General features: G+C 41.0%; 1 protein-coding gene across 1 annotated transcript; it reads right to left on the minus strand.

Annotated features, from left to right (window-relative positions):
• Nucleotides 1–978: 978 nt before the first annotated feature.
• Nucleotides 979–3,015, minus strand: LOC146546735 (E3 SUMO-protein ligase ZBED1-like). The gene is made up of 2 exons (XM_085265071.1): nt 1,943–3,015; nt 979–1,705 (listed from the first exon to the last, which is right to left on the minus strand). The coding sequence occupies exons 1-2, from the start codon at nt 3,013–3,015 to the stop codon at nt 1,156–1,158; spliced, it is 1,623 nt and encodes a 540-aa protein (XP_085121197.1). The 3' UTR covers nt 979–1,155.
• Nucleotides 3,016–17,000: the final 13,985 nt, after the last annotated feature.

Consider the following 17,000-nt stretch of genomic DNA (forward strand, 5'->3'; position numbering starts at 1 on the left):
AAGTGACACATGAAATAGGCTGACATTTGAGTTTGACACGGGAGGTGAGGGGGTGTTTTGAATATGCTTGACTCCGTCACGAGGTTGCGCACAGCATCACCAGCAAGGGGGCTTGGTTTGAGAGGTTTTTGGCATCTGTGATGTGATTTACAACCATCCACCCATGTACAGCAAGAAGCCGCACTCACAACCGTGGGCATCAGCAAGTTGGTGAAATTTAAACAAAACAAAACAGTATTCCATCTGAAACTCTCTTATTGTACCCAAAATACAAATTTTAGTGATTACATGTGGCTTCATTAATTATGTTCAAACGGATGAATACATAACGCAAGTAATAACTTTATGATCAGTCAGTGAATGAAGGAGCTCAAGAGTGCAAATATAGTTGCAATAAAGTGACAAATATGCCCTTTTATGTCAAACAAAGACCGAAATAAGTGGCATCAGTGTGAGGATGAGAATGAGCGATCCAACCTCACACTGCAGATATCAGGGCAAAGCACAGTGGGGGGGTTGCAGTCTGCGCGCACAAGAGGGCTAACAACGCTGTGAGTGACGGAATCCACCCAAACTGAGGAACAGCTTGTTCCCCAGAGCTGAAGCCTGCACTGTTTGCACTATAATATAATATAATATAATATAATATAATATAATATAATATAATATAATTAGGGCTGTCAAATGATTAAAATTTTTAATCAGATTAATCACAGCCTAAAAATTAATTAATCATGATTAATCACAACTCGAAATATGACCAAAATGTGTGCAAACATACGGACAGATAGCGGATTTTTACACACTTGTTAGTGTTATTTAATGCTAAGACCACGCTGAGTGGCCTGCGTTCACTCAGCGTGGTCTGACGTAGGCTGGGTGTTGTGCTGGAAGCGAATTAATCACAGCCTAAAAATTTATTAATCGCAACTCGAAATATATGTGTATATGTGTGTATATATGTGTAAAAATCGGGACAGATAGTGGTTTTTAACACACTTGTTTGTTTTATTTATTATTAATTGTGAGTACAAGCAGTACAAGCAGAACAGGGCTTCAAATAATTGTGAGGGATTTTTACTGAATGTTTTCCACCCGTTTAAATCTAGCACATTGTTTTATCCATATACATCTTCAAGTTCACAGAACATAGGCCTAATTCAACAGGCAAAATGTGGAGGCAGGAGTGGCCAGGTATCTGCGAGCAAGGCGGGCCAGCTGGCTGTGGGCTCCTGCATGAGCTGCCCACCACTGTAAGGGACAGTCCTCTAAGGCAGTGCAGGGCTCTGCTCTGTAGCGCTGTATGGCTCTGTCCTGCTGTACCTCCTCCTCTGACTCAGAGTCAGAGTCCATCTGCAGCAGGCTCAGCCTCTTCTTGGCTGGACCTTCTTCTGCAGTGTGTGATCTTCTAGGAGAGTCTTCATGCAGCATGCCTGCCAGTGTGGTCCACACTGCTTCTCTGTCAGTCTTGGGCACACTGCGTAGGTCTTTAAAACGTGGGTCCAGTGCAGTTGCGATCTGGAGCCATGCATAGTTGGTATGTTCCTGGCGGGAAGCAAGGTCTTCCTTAAACTTCTCTTTAAACCTCACCACATATGCAGGGTCCTCATCAGTTACTTCCATGACACGGCGCAGGTGGCAGAAGGCTGGTAGAACTACAGAGCAGGAGACGTAGGCCTCTCCTCCCAGCAGTTCAGTCACATATCTGCAGTGGAATACACACACACACACACACACACACACACACACACACACACACACAGAGAGAGAGAGATAAGACAGCAAATTAAAAAAAGCTTTTTAATACTAGGTAATATTAATAAAATATTTGATTTCATTTATTTTTTAAATAAGACATTTTCATAATAACAAAACTGATTTAAGATGTATGTTTGATACATTTAATCTAAACCTACAATTATGGTCACAATGACAGGCTCACCTGCAGGGCTCTAGAAGTGTCTCCAGTCTCTGGAGTTTGTCCCACTCTGGAGGCGTCAGGAGGACAAGTTTATGCTTTTGTTTATCCAGAGTCGCGGTTACTGCAGTTTGGTTGCGGATCAAGCGCTTCACCATCTCCAGCGTGGAGTTCCAGCGCGTAGGCACGTCCTGGGCCAACGGCTCCTGCTTGCGCCCCAGTGACACCTGCTCTGCGTTCAGCTCTGCTGTGTTTGCTGGGCTGTGCTTAAAATGGCCAACAATTTTGCGGCATTTGGCCAGCGCAGTGACAAAGCCACTGTCTGCGAGACTCACTGTGATGCATCTCTGTAGAATGTGCGCGGTACACGGCATGTGATTGAATGGCATGATGCGAGCCGCGGCGATCATATTGCGCGCACTGTCCGTGCCTACTGTTGTCACCTTCTCCTCAATTCTCCACCTGCGAGCAACAGTCTGGAACTGCTCTGCACAAGCCTCCGCAAAGTGCCGCTCTTCCGTTTTCATTATAGTCAGCGCAAAGGATGTCAGACCCCAGGCTTCAGTGATTAAATGCGCAGTAACTCCCAGGTAATTGTCATTACTCAATGATGTCCAGTGGTCTCCTGTCAGAGCCACGCATTCTGTGTGAACTAAAGCCTCTTCTTTTTTCTTTTTCTCCGTTTCATACAGTTCGTGGATTCGAATTGTTATTGTGCTTCTCGCTGGGGGCTTGTAGGACGCGTCCTGAGATGCAACCTTTAAAACATCCGCAAAGCCCTTGTCCTCCACAATGCTTAGCGGTCTGCAGTCCTTTGCTATCCATTTGGCTATATTGTCGGTCAGTTTGTCCAAAGAAGACTTACCGAGTGGCCTGCGTTCACTAAGAGTGGTCTGACGCAGGCCGGGTGAAGCTGCTGCCCCGACAAACGCGTGTTTGGCATTAAGGTGGTATTTTAAGGTCGAATTTGAACGGTGAAATTGAAACTCTTTACTACAGTGAGTGCAAATTACAACGCGTTTGTTTATTGTCCCATCTATGTTCTTCTTGTATTTAAATTCCCCATCCAGAAGGCCATCCGCTTCCTGCTTCTCCATTTTCAGTGGCGCGGTAAACAAATCAAGTGGAATTATGGGAGCGACTTATCTGCGTGTTGCGCTAAATAGTTAAATATTCTAACGTAATTAATTCCAAAATTTAATTATCGCAATTAATGCGTTAATTTCGACAGCTATAATAAACATATATAAATAAAACCACTTTTTTTTTTTACGTTAGTAATTCCTTTTGTGCATAATTTTATATTATTGTTAATAATAAATGAATTAAAGCAACAAAACAACCTGAAGAGCCGGTTCGGAGCCGAAAGAGCCGGCACTTTTTAGTGAGCCAAACCGAAAGAGCCGGGTCTCTAAAAAGAGCCAGAAATCCCATCACTAGGATATGTGATTTTGGTCACATCGCACATCCCTACTCTGAGGTTCTAGCAAATTAAAACAAATGAAATATTTCACTGGAGCTTTAGATCCCTCTCTGTCCACAATAAGTCACGATGCGTTCCGGCAAACACTTTTTAAACTCCTCCAGCAAAATAAGAGTTTAACTCTTCCACGGCTTTAACTTTACATGAACAACACCATTTCTCAAACAACACATTCTTTTCTCGCGCAAACTCAACAAAAGTCTGGTTAGCAGTTTTATTAAGATTCCTAAATTTCTGCCGATATGCTTCAGGGACAAGTTCATACGCCTGCAGCACAGTTTTCTTAAGAGTTTCATAATCTAAACTCTGCTCAATAGACAGGCTTGAACACACTTCTTGGGCTTTTTCCACAAGCTTACATTGGAGTAAGAGGGACCAAAACTCTTTCGGCCACTACCTATAACTATAACTAAACTAAAACACAAGCGGTTCATTAAAAGACATGAGAGTTTTTTTTAAACTTTATTATTGCTCAGTAATAAGACAAAAGTATTTATTACCTGAGTACGAGATTCATAAAAATACACCATAGCCATGCATTAGTTTAGTTTGTTTATTTTTAGCAAATGCTTTTTGCAATTTAGAATAAATCTGCATTCATGTGCAAAATGTAGCATTTCCCAATGAGATTGAGAACATGCAGTGCCCTCACAGAAAGGGCCAAACAATTTCAACAACAGTGAGAGGTTCTGAATCGAGGTGTTTTAAATTGTAAGGTAAAAACCTTACAAAATTAAAGCTCCAACCCAAACAATCCCCCACGAGCAAGCACTTGGCAACAGTGGGGAGGAAAAACTCCCTTTCAACAGGAAGAAACCTCCAGCAGAACCAGGCTCAGAGAGGGTCAGCCATCTGCCGCGACCTGTTTGGATGGGGCTGATGCGAGACAGAACCAACACTGTAGGATTTTAAAATTGTTGAAATCTTGTGAATTGTATATATCATAGTCGAAATCATAGCCTGATTTCGACTATGATTTTGTAGGGAAACAATGTTTTCAAAAATTTCCCAAAAGAACAACAGTTCCTAGTGGTGTTTGAAGAGGATTGTTCGGATGAATTGTTGTTATTATTCTCCTTAACAACAAAAACCTTAATCCTCTTCTCCTTCATCCTGTTCACTTCAGATATCAACATTCTTGCTACATTATCTTCAAAGTTTAACTGCCTGAATTCCATGGCAGTCTGTACCATCAGTTTAGACTTATATGTCTTCTTTAGACTCTTATAAACAGCTCTAACAAGTTTGTCTAAAGATTTTGGAAGTTGTGTGGGTAGTTTACCCACAGCCATTTCAATGACATTTTCTAAAATGGCAAAAATGTTGACCTGCTTTGTTGCTGTGCCTGTCTTTAAGGCGACCATGTTGTTCAGCCTAACAAGAAACTGAATTATAAAGTTTCTTTCTTTAGTTTCTTGTGTCCTTTGCCCTGGACTGGGGATCTGTTCTTCAGACGTTTCAGCAGGACTGGTCTGATTTTCCCAAACAACAGAACCCTTTATCCTTTTCTCCTTTACCTTATTGATCTCTGATATTAAAATTCTTGAGACATTTTCTTCAAATGTTGACTGACGAAATACAATGAAAAATTGTAGCAAGTCCTTGGAGTTGTACATCTTGTGCAGTCCACGGAAAACAGACTTAACCACCCTGTTTATAGATGTTGGCAGTTCTGCAGGTAATTTTCCTGCAGTTTTTTCTGTGACTGTTTTGATGAGTGAAAACATGTCGATGGGTTTTATGACTAATTTAGTTTTTGTTGTAATGGTGTTTGAAAGCTTTACAACAAACTGAACGATAAAGTTTTTTTCATCCATTTCTCGTCTCTCTGCCCGTGTACGGGTCATAAAGACGGATTTGAAGAGAAGTGTCTGCATCTCCTCTTCAGATATTTCTATGGGCCTGGTTTCCTGTGGACAGTCTCCTTTAAAGGAATCCATTTGAGTTTTTTTCTGTGCTGTTCTCTGATCCCGTTGCTAGTGTCTGTAATAACTTTTGTTTCTAATGTCTCTGCAAAGCAAACCATCGGTGTCGAATTGTGCGATACAAATAAACTTGCCTTGCCTCCGCCCCTATTTATGAGCTGGTAGGACCAGATCAAAGCTGAAAATGTATCACGTGACACCGACGTCAGCTCTGGAGTGTGATGTCACAGCAGGGTGTAGCGACTGTTTTTATGTGTTGTCGTTAGCAACAAGGACGGTAAAACCATCGTGTACGCTTGTTTATTTCCCTTTCACAATAAAGCTCAAGATCCTGTTGAGACTTTTCAAAATAAACTGAATGACGTGAAAGAGTGTTTACGGATGAGTATGGGCTCAAATTGTGGTCATAAATATGTTGTACTTGTAAAAAAGATTTGTATGTGTAAAAAAGATTTGTGTGTGGACTTAGCCAAAAAGTACATGTGAAACTCCAAGCGGCAACCTTCCGATTACAAGGCGAACTCCCAATTCTTGAACCACGACTGCCCCACAAATAATTAACAAAATATTTATGACCACAATTTGAGCCCATAGATGAGAAGCAAAAAAGAGCCGGCAGGTGCTAAAAATAAACCTTAGACTCAAACGTTAGAACAGGCCTTTCCCCGCAGCACGCCGTTGAATAAATACTCACGAAGAAAACGGCGGCCGTTACAACTTATGTATCGTTTCATGCATCGGTTAAAACACTCAACTCCAGGTACACGATGCCCAGCTGAGTCGAGCTGCCCGAGATTCACAGAATTTACAGAAAATGTTACATTTTTGTGATTTCTATCGTTATCGGGGCTATAGATGCTTATATTGGGATATGTGATTTTGGTCACATCGCACAGCCCTACTCTGAGGTCATAGCAAATTAGAACAAATGAAATATTTCACTGGAGCTTTAGATCCCTCTCTGTCCACAACAGAGGAAAAACAAGGCACCAGTGAAGGATCACCCTGCTGTGCTCTGGTCATATTCAAGCTCTGATTAATGTCCTCAGGAATCATTTCAGGGACGTCACATGTGGAGATTTTTTACAGAATCAATGGGTGACACGAAAGAGTCGTCTTCATCAAGCGTAGCCATAAACGACCCCGACAAATCCACAATCTCACCCATTTTACGAGCCTGAGCACGAGTAATTGCGCACGCAGGAAACACCTCTGAAGCAGTGGAGCCCGAGTCAGCAGCAAGGGCAGGAACATCAACAACTTCTGGCGGGGGAAAAACATGCCCACCAGCTAGATCATTACCAAGAATGAAGGAAACTCCTTCGATTGGTAATCGCTGGCGCACGGCGACTTTAACGTAGCCCGACACTAACGGCGAATGCACCCATATGCAGAGGGGCTTTGGTGACACTCATTTTTATTCCCCACACTACTATGTCGGAACCACAGGATGTTTTTTCCGACAAAGGCAGCACAGATTCTATTAAGAATGAGTGGTACGCACCCGTATCTCTAAGAACCGTGACTGGCACTTTATCATTTTCTTCACCCGTCAACGAAACAAAGCCGCATGACACAACTGCGGATCAATGTCAGTTTTCGGGTTTTGTTCAGCCTCCGCGTGCACCTTTGGCGAGCAAGCGGTTTTAATCAAACCCACGCCTGCGGGGAATTTAGTGCCCCTCGCTTCTTTTCTTTTTAATACTGGACACGCAGCAATCAAATGTCCTGAGTCGTGACAATAAAAACATTCTCGACCGTTTGATCTAGCAATGAACGCTGATACATTTTTACGCACTGCTCGTGGTGACTTTTTTCGTTCAGAGAAATTTTCCTGAAACGAATTCTGTGCACAGAACACACTTTTGTGCGTTAAAACAAACTCGTCAGCCAGGAGTGCCGCGTTAGTGAGAGACGACACCTTTTGTTCGTTTAAATAAGTCACGATGCGTTCCGGCAAACACTTTTTAAACTCCTCCAGCAAAATAAGGGTTTAACTCTTCCACGGTTTTAACTTTACATGAACAACACCATTTCTCAAACAACACATTCTTTTCTCGCGCAAACTCAACAAAAGTCTGGTTAGCAGTTTTATTAAGATTCCTAAATTTCTGCCGATATGCTTCAGGGACAAGTTCATACGCCTGCAGCACAGTTTTCTTAAGAGTTTCATAATCTAAACTCTGCTCAATAGACAGGCTTGAACACACTTCTTGGGCTTTTTCCACAAGCTTACATTGGAGTAAGAGGGACCAAAACTCTTTCGGCCACTACCTATAACTATAACTAAACTAAAACACAAGCGGTTCATTAAAAGACATGAGGTTTTTTTTTTAAACTTTATTATTGCTCAGTAATAAGACAAAAGTATTTATTACCTGAGTACGAGATTCATAAAAATACACCATAGCCATGCATTAGTTTAGTTTGTTTATTTTTAGCAAATGCATTTTGCAATTTAGAATAAATCTGCATTCATGTGCAAAATGTAGCATTTCCCAATGAGATTGAGAACATGCAGTGCCCTCACAGAAAGGGCCAAACAATTTCAACAACAGTGAGAGGTTCTGAATCGAGGTGTTTTAAATTGTAAGGTAAAAACCTTACAAAATTAAAGCTCCAACCCAAACAATCCCCCACGAGCAAGCACTTGGCAACAGTGGGGAGGAAAAACTCCCTTTCAACAGGAAGAAACCTCCAGCAGAACCAGGCTCAGAGAGGGTCAGCCATCTGCCGCGACCTGTTTGGATGGGGCTGATGCGAGACAGAACCAACACTGTAGGATTTTAAAATTGTTGAAATCTTGTGAATTGTATATATCATAGTCGAAATCATAGCCTGATTTCGACTATGATTTTGTAGGGAAACAATGTTTTCAAAAATTTCCCAAAAGAACAACAGTTCCTAGTGGTCTTTGAAGAGGATTGTTCAGATGAATTGTTGTTATTATTCTCCTTAACAACAAAAACCTTAATCCTCTTCTCCTTCATCCTGTTCACTTCAGATATCAACATTCTTGCTACATTATCTTCAAAGTTTAACTGCCTGAATTCCATGGCAGTCTGTACCATCAGTTTAGACTTATATGTCTTCTTTAGACTCTTATAAACGGCTCTAACAAGTTTGTCTAAAGATTTTGGAAGTTGTGTGGGTAGTTTACCCACAGCCATTTCAATGACATTTTCTAAAATGGCAAAAATGTTGACCTGCTTTGTTGCTGTGCCTGTCTTTAAGGCGACCATGTTGTTCAGCCTAACAAGAAACTGAATTATAAAGTTTCTTTCTTTAGTTTCTTGTGTCCTTTGCCCTGGACTGGGGATCTGTTCTTCAGACGTTTCAGCAGGACTGGTCTGATTTTCCCAAACAACAGAACCCTTTATCCTTTTCTCCTTTACCTTATTGATCTCTGATATTAAAATTCTTGAGACATTTTCTTCAAATGTTGACTGACGAAATACAATGAAAAATTGTAGCAAGTCCTTGGAGTTGTACATCTTGTGCAGTCCACGGAAAACAGACTTAACCACCCTGTTTATAGATGTTGGCAGTTCTGCAGGTAATTTTCCTGCAGTTTTTTCTGTGACTGTTTTGATGAGTGAAAACATGTCGATGGGTTTTATGACTAATTTAGTTTTTGTTGTAATGGTGTTTGAAAGCTTTACAACAAACTGAACGATAAAGTTTTTTTCATCCATTTCTCGTCTCTCTGCCTGTGTACGGGTCATAAAGACGGATTTGAAGAGAAGTGTCTGCATCTCCTCTTCAGATATTTCTATGGGCCTGGTTTCCTGTGGACAGTCTCCTTTAAAGGAATCCATTTGAGTTTTTTTCTGTGCTGTTCTCTGATCCCGTTGCTAGTGTCTGTAATAACTTTTGTTTCTAATGTCTCTGCAAAGCAAACCATCGGTGTCGAATTGTGCGATACAAATAAACTTGCCTTGCCTCCGCCCCTATTTATGAGCTGGTAGGACCAGATCAAAGCTGAAAATGTATCACGTGACACCGACGTCAGCTCTGGAGTGTGATGTCACAGCAGGGTGTAGCGACTGTTGTTATGTGTTGTCGTTAGCAACAAGGACGGTAAAACCATCGTGTACGCTTGTTTATTTCCCTTTCACAATAAAGCTCAAGATCCTGTTGAGACTTTTCAAAATAAACTGAATGACGTGAAAGAGTGTTTACGGATGAGTATGGGCTCAAATTGTGGTCATAAATATGTTGTACTTGTAAAAAAGATTTGTGTGTGTAAAAAAGATTTGTGTGTGGACTTAGCCAAAAAGTACATGTGAAACTCGAAGCGGCAACCTTCCGATTACAAGGCGAACTCCCAATTCTTGAACCACGACTGCCCCACAAATAATTAACAAAATATTTATGACCACAATTTGAGCCCATAGATGAGAAGCAAAAAAGAGCCGGCAGGTGCTAAAAATAAACCTTAGACTCAAACGTTAGAACAGGCCTTTCCCCGCAGCACGCCGTTGAATAAATACTCACGAAGAAAACGGCGGCCGTTACAACTTATGTATCGTTTCATGCATCGGTTAAAACACTCAACTCCAGGTACACGATGCCCAGCTGAGTCGAGCTGCCCGAGATTCACAGAATTTACAGAAAATGTTACATTTTTGTGATTTCTATCGTTATCGGGGCTATAGATGCTTATATTGGGATATGTGATTTTGGTCACATCGCACAGCCCTACTCTGAGGTCATAGCAAATTAGAACAAATGAAATATTTCACTGGAGCTTTAGATCCCTCTCTGTCCACAACAGAGGAAAAACAAGGCACCAGTGAAGGATCACCCTGCTGTGCTCTGGTCATATTCAAGCTCTGATTAATGTCCTCAGGAATCATTTCAGGGACGTCACATGTGGAGATTTTTTACAGAATCAATGGGTGACACGAAAGAGTCGTCTTCATCAAGCGTAGCCATAAACGACCCCGACAAATCCACAATCTCACCCATTTTACGAGCCTGAGCACGAGTAATTGCGCACGCAGGAAACACCTCTGAAGCAGTGGAGCCCGAGTCAGCAGCAAGGGCAGGAACATCAACAACTTCTGGCGGGGGAAAAACATGGCCACCAGCTAGATCATTACCAAGAATGAAGGAAACTCCTTCGATTGGTAATCGCTGGCGCACGGCGACTTTAACGTAGCCCGACACTAACAGCGAATGCACCCATATGCAGAGGGGCTTTGGTGACACTCATTTTTATTCCCCACACTACTATGTCGGAACCACAGGATGTTTTTCAGACAAAGGCAGCACAGATTCTAGTAAGAATGAGTGGTACGCACCCGTATCTCTAAGAATCATGACTGGCACTTTATCATTTTCTTCACCCGTCAACGAAACAAAGCCGCATGACACAACTGCGGATCAATGTCAGTCTTCGGGTTTTGTTCAGCCTCCGCGTGCACCTTTGGCGAGCAAGCGGTTTTAATCAAACCCACGCCTGCGGGGAATTTAGTGCCCCTCGCTTCTTTTCTTTTTAATACTGGACACGCAGCAATCAAATGTCCTGAGTCGTGACAATAAAAACATTCTCGACCGTTTGATCTAGCAATGAACGCTGATACATTTTTACGCACTGCTCGTGGTGACTTTTTTCGTTCAGAGAAATTTTCCTGAAACGAATTCTGTGCACAGAACACACTTTTGTGCGTTAAAACAAACTCGTCAGCCAGGAGTGCCGCGTTAGTGAGAGACGACACCTTTTGTTCGTTTAAATAAGTCACGATGCGTTCCGGCAAACACTTTTTAAACTCCTCCAGCAAAATAAGGGTTTAACTCTTCCACGGTTTTAACTTTACATGAACAACACCATTTCTCAAACAACACATTCTTTTCTCGCGCAAACTCAACAAAAGTCTGGTTAGCAGTTTTATTAAGATTCCTAAATTTCTGCCGATATGCTTCAGGGACAAGTTCATACGCCTGCAGCACAGTTTTCTTAAGAGTTTCATAATCTAAACTCTGCTCAATAGACAGGTTTGAACACACTTCTTGGGCTTTTTCCACAAGCTTACATTGGAGTAAGAGGGACCAAAACTCTTTCGGCCACTACCTATAACTATAACTAAACTAAAACACAAGCGGTTCATTAAAAGACATGAGGGTTTTTTTTTAAACTTTATTATTGCTCAGTAATAAGACAAAAGTATTTATTACCTGAGTACGAGATTCATAAAAATACACCATAGCCATGCATTAGTTTAGTTTGTTTATTTTTAGCAAATGCATTTTGCAATTTAGAATAAATCTGCATTCATGTGCAAAATGTAGCATTTCCCAATGAGATTGAGAACATGCAGTGCCCTCACAGAAAGGGCCAAACAATTTCAACAACAGTGAGATGTTCTGAATCGAGGTGTTTTAAATTGTAAGGTAAAAACCTTACAAAATTAAAGCTCCAACCCAAACAATCCCCCACGAGCAAGCACTTGGCAACAGTGGGGAGGAAAAACTCCCTTTCAACAGGAAGAAACCTCCAGCAGAACCAGGCTCAGAGAGGGTCAGCCATCTGCCGCGACCTGTTTGGATGGGGCTGATGCGAGACAGAACCAACACTGTAGGATTTTAAAATTGTTGAAATCTTGTGAATTGTATATATCATAGTCGAAATCATAGCCTGATTTCGACTATGATTTTGTAGGGAAACAATGTTTTCAAAAATTTCCCAAAAGAACAACAGTTCCTAGTGGTCTTTGAAGAGGATTGTTCAGATGAATTGTTGTTATTATTCTCCTTAACAACAAAAACCTTAATCCTCTTCTCCTTCATCCTGTTCACTTCAGATATCAACATTCTTGCTACATTATCTTCAAAGTTTAACTGCCTGAATTCCATGGCAGTCTGTACCATCATTTTAGACTTATATGTCTTCTTTAGACTCTTATAAACGGCTCTAACAAGTTTGTCTAAAGATTTTGGAAGTTGTGTGGGTAGTTTACCCACAGCCATTTCAATGACATTTTCTAAAATGGCAAAAATGTTGACCTGCTTTGTTGCTGTGCCTGTCTTTAAGGCGACCATGTTGTTCAGCCTAACAAGAAACTGGATTATAAAGTTTCTTTCTTTAGTTTCTTGTGTCCTTTGCCCTGGACTGGGGATCTGTTCTTCAGACGTTTCAGCAGGACTGGTCTGATTTTCCCAAACAACAGAACCCTTTATCCTTTTCTCCTTTACCTTATTGATCTCTGATATTAAAATTCTTGAGACATTTTCTTCAAATGTTGACTGACGAAATACAATGAAAAATTGTAGCAAGTCCTTGGAGTTGTACATCTTGTGCAGTCCACGGAAAACAGACTTAACCACCCTGTTTATAGATGTTGGCAGTTCTGCAGGTAATTTTCCTGCAGTTTTTTCTGTGACTGTTTTGATGAGTGAAAACATGTCGATGGGTTTTATGACTAATTTAGTTTTTGTTGTAATGGTGTTTGAAAGCTTTACAACAAACTGAACGATAAAGTTTTTTTCATCCATTTCTCGTCTCTCTGCCCGTGTACGGGTCATAAAGACGGATTTGAAGAGAAGTGTCTGCATCTCCTCTTCAGATATTTCTATGGGCCTGGTTTCCTGTGGACAGTCTCCTTTAAAGGAATCCATTTGAGTTTTTTTCTGTGCTGTTCTCTGATCCCGTTGCTAGTGTCTGTAATAACTTTTGTTTCTAATGTCTCTGCAAAGCAAACCATCGGTGTCGAATTGTGCGATACAAATAAACTTGCCTTGCCTCCGCCCCTATTTATGAGCTGGTAGGACCAGATCAAAGCTGAAAATGTATCACGTGACACCGACGTCAGCTCTGGAGTGTGATGTCACAGCAGGGTGTAGCGACTGTTGTTATGTGTTGTCGTTAGCAACAAGGACGGTAAAACCATCGTGTACGCTTGTTTATTTCCCTTTCACAATAAAGCTCAAGATCCTGTTGAGACTTTTCAAAATAAACTGAATGACGTGAAAGAGTGTTTACGGATGAGTATGGGCTCAAATTGTGGTCATAAATATGTTGTACTTGTAAAAAAGATTTGTGTGTGTAAAAAAGATTTGTGTGTGGACTTAGCCAAAAAGTACATGTGAAACTCGAAGCGGCAACCTTCCGATTACAAGGCGAACTCCCAACTCTTGAACCACGACTGCCCCACAAATAATTAACAAAATATTTATGACCACAATTTGAGCCCATAGATGAGAAGCAAAAAAGAGCCGGCAGGTGCTAAAAATAAACCTTAGACTCAAACGTTAGAACAGGCCTTTCCCCGCAGCACGCCGTTGAATAAATACTCACGAAGAAAACGGCGGCCGTTACAACTTATGTATCGTTTCATGCATCGGTTAAAACACTCAACTCCAGGTACACGATGCCCAGCTGAGTCGAGCTGCCCGAGATTCACAGAATTTACAGAAAATGTTACATTTTTGTGATTTCTATCGTTATCGGGGCTATAGATGCTTATATTGGGATATGTGATTTTGGTCACATCGCACAGCCCTACTCTGAGGTCATAGCAAATTAGAACAAATGAAATATTTCACTGGAGCTTTAGATCCCTCTCTGTCCACAACAGAGGAAAAACAAGGCACCAGTGAAGGATCACCCTGCTGTGCTCTGGTCATATTCAAGCTCTGATTAATGTCCTCAGGAATCATTTCAGGGACGTCACATGTGGAGATTTTTTACAGAATCAATGGGTGACACGAAAGAGTCGTCTTCATCAAGCGTAGCCATAAACGACCCCGACAAATCCACAATCTCACCCATTTTACGAGCCTGAGCACGAGTAATTGCGCACGCAGGAAACACCTCTGAAGCAGTGGAGCCCGAGTCAGCAGCAAGGGCAGGAACATCAACAACTTCTGGCGGGGGAAAAACATGGCCACCAGCTAGATCATTACCAAGAATGAAGGAAACTCCTTCGATTGGTAATCGCTGGCGCACGGCGACTTTAACGTAGCCCGACACTAACAGCGAATGCACCCATATGCAGAGGGGCTTTGGTGACACTCATTTTTATTCCCCACACTACTATGTCGGAACCACAGGATGTTTTTTCCGACAAAGGCAGCACAGATTCTAGTAAGAATGAGTGGTACGCACCCGTATCTCTAAGAATCGTGACTGGCACTTTATCATTTTCTTCACCCGTCAACGAAACAAAGCCGCATGACACAACTGCGGATCAATGTCAGTCTTCGGGTTTTGTTCAGCCTCCGCGTGCACCTTTGGCGAGCAAGCGGTTTTAATCAAACCCACGCCTGCGGGGAATTTAGTGCCCCTCGCTTCTTTTCTTTTTAATACTGGACACGCAGCAATCAAATGTCCTGAGTCGTGACAATAAAAACATTCTCGACCGTTTGATACATTTTTACGCACTGCTCGTGATGACTTTTTTTCGTTCAGAGAAATTTTCCTGAAACGAATTCTGTGCACAGAACACACTTTTGTGCGTTAAAACAAACTCGTCAGCCAGGAGTGCCGCGTTAGTGAGAGACGACACCTTTTGTTCGTTTAAGTAAGTCACGATGCGTTCCGGCAAACACTTTTTAAACTCCTCCAGCAAAATAAGGGTTTAACTCTTCCACGGTTTTAACTTTACATGAACAACACCATTTCTCAAACAACACATTCTTTTCTCGCGCATACTCAACAAAAGTCTGGTTAGCAGTTTTATTAAGATTCCTAAATTTCTGCCGATATGCTTCAGGGACAAGTTCATACGCCTGCAGCACAGTTTTCTTAAGAGTTTCATAATCTAAACTCTGCTCAATAGACAGGCTTGAACACACTTCTTGGGCTTTTTCCACAAGCTTACATTGGAGTAAGAGGGACCAAAACTCTTTCGGCCACTACCTATAACTATAACTAAACTAAAACACAAGCGGTTCATTAAAAGACATGAGGGTTTTTTTTAAACTTTATTATTGCTCAGTAATAAGACAAAAGTATTTATTACCTGAGTACGAGATTCATAAAAATACACCATAGCCATGCATTAGTTTAGTTTGTTTATTTTTAGCAAATGCATTTTGCAATTTAGAATAAATCTGCATTCATGTGCAAAATGTAGCATTTCCCAATGAGATTGAGAACATGCAGTGCCCTCACAGAAAGGGCCAAACAATTTCAACAACAGTGAGAGGTTCTGAATCGAGGTGTTTTAAATTGTAAGGTAAAAACCTTACAAAATTAAAGCTCCAACCCAAACAATCCCCCACGAGCAAGCACTTGGCAACAGTGGGGAGGAAAAACTCCCTTTCAACAGGAAGAAACCTCCAGCAGAACCAGGCTCAGAGAGGGTCAGCCATCTGCCGCGACCTGTTTGGATGGGGCTGATGCGAGACAGAACCAACACTGTAGGATTTTAAAATTGTTGAAATCTTGTGAATTGTATATATCATAGTCGAAATCATAGCCTGATTTCGACTATGATTTTGAAGGGAAACAATGTTTTCAAAAATTTCCCAAAAGAACAACAGTTCTGTCAGCGGATTTTTGTTTTTAAAGGTTTTATTATTCATATAATAATCAGCTAAGAGTGTTTACATTTCTGTTCTGTACTCAACCAGCTGCATATTTTAATTGCTGGCTCTCTACTCTGTAACGGAAACTGTTTGCCTTCACATTATCTGTCAGCAGCAGGAAACCGCCACCCAAGAGTAAGAAACGACCTTGTGGAGGATACAAAGTTCTTGAGAAATCATACCTGCTTGCTTGACAAGATAAGCATGATATTTCCTTTTTTGTATGCTTCCTGCTTTGTATAAATAAAGGCAGACTGCAACAGGGAAGTGTGTGAATCTCTTTTGAGGTTTCACCCGTGCACGTTAAACTGCTGAAGTGTCTGAGTGTTATTTCATTACGTCTGAGTGCTTGATAAAAGAATCCCTTAACAAGTTCCTAGTGGTCTTTGAAGAGGATTGTTCAGATGAATTGTTGTTATTCTCCTTAACAACAAAAACCTTAATCCTCTTCTCCTTCATCTTGTTCACTTCAGATATCACCGTTCTTGCTATATTATCTTCAAAGTTTAACTGCCTGAATTCCATGGCAGTCTGTACCATCATTTTAGACTTATATGTCTTCTTTAGACTCTTATAAACGGCTCTAACAAGTTTGTATGAGGGGCCGTACAAGCCAAAATTTATTCTTTCACTCTCACATACATACATTCTTCTTTCACACACATATTTTCACTCTCACATACATATATTTTCATTCTCACACACATATATTCTTCTTTCACATACATATACTTTCACTCTCATGTTGTTTTATTTTAATTTTTATATTTAGATATTTTTATTCTCATGTTTACACATATTTAACACACACATTGCAATATTATGCTCTCTTATACATGTATTTTAATCTACATATTTACACATTTGCACTCTAACATACATGCATTTTCATTTATGCATTCCTACATTTTGCTCTCATTTACATGCATTCAAAATGCATTTAATCTTACAAATAATATATGTATGTAAGAAGAGAATGCATACATATCTGAAGAAAATATATGTATGCAAGAGAATAATGTATGTGAATGAAAGAGTATAGTGGAAACGGAAGGAGTTTAATGGAAACGGAAGGCTGGGTGTCTGTACCGCTGTGATTGGCTGAGAAGCACGCGCGGGTCACTTTCAAGTGTCTGACAGC

Source organism: Mchenga conophoros, linkage group LG23, assembly GCF_057382185.1.
Source record: "Mchenga conophoros isolate Kocher_MC1m ecotype Shallow Benthic linkage group LG23, M_conophoros_male_GT1.1, whole genome shotgun sequence".
Lineage (NCBI taxonomy): Eukaryota > Metazoa > Chordata > Actinopteri > Cichliformes > Cichlidae > Mchenga > Mchenga conophoros.

Bases quoted from the DNA above. Each gene is read 5' to 3' on its own strand.
- LOC146546735 (XM_085265071.1), bottom strand. From the start codon at position 3,015: ATGGAGAAGCAGGAAGCGGATGGCCTTCTGGATGGGGAATTTAAATAC. The intron at 1,706-1,942 runs GTGAGCCTGTCA...ATTCCACTGCAG, and splicing joins ACACTTCTAGAGCCCTGCAG to ATATGTGACTGAACTGCTGG.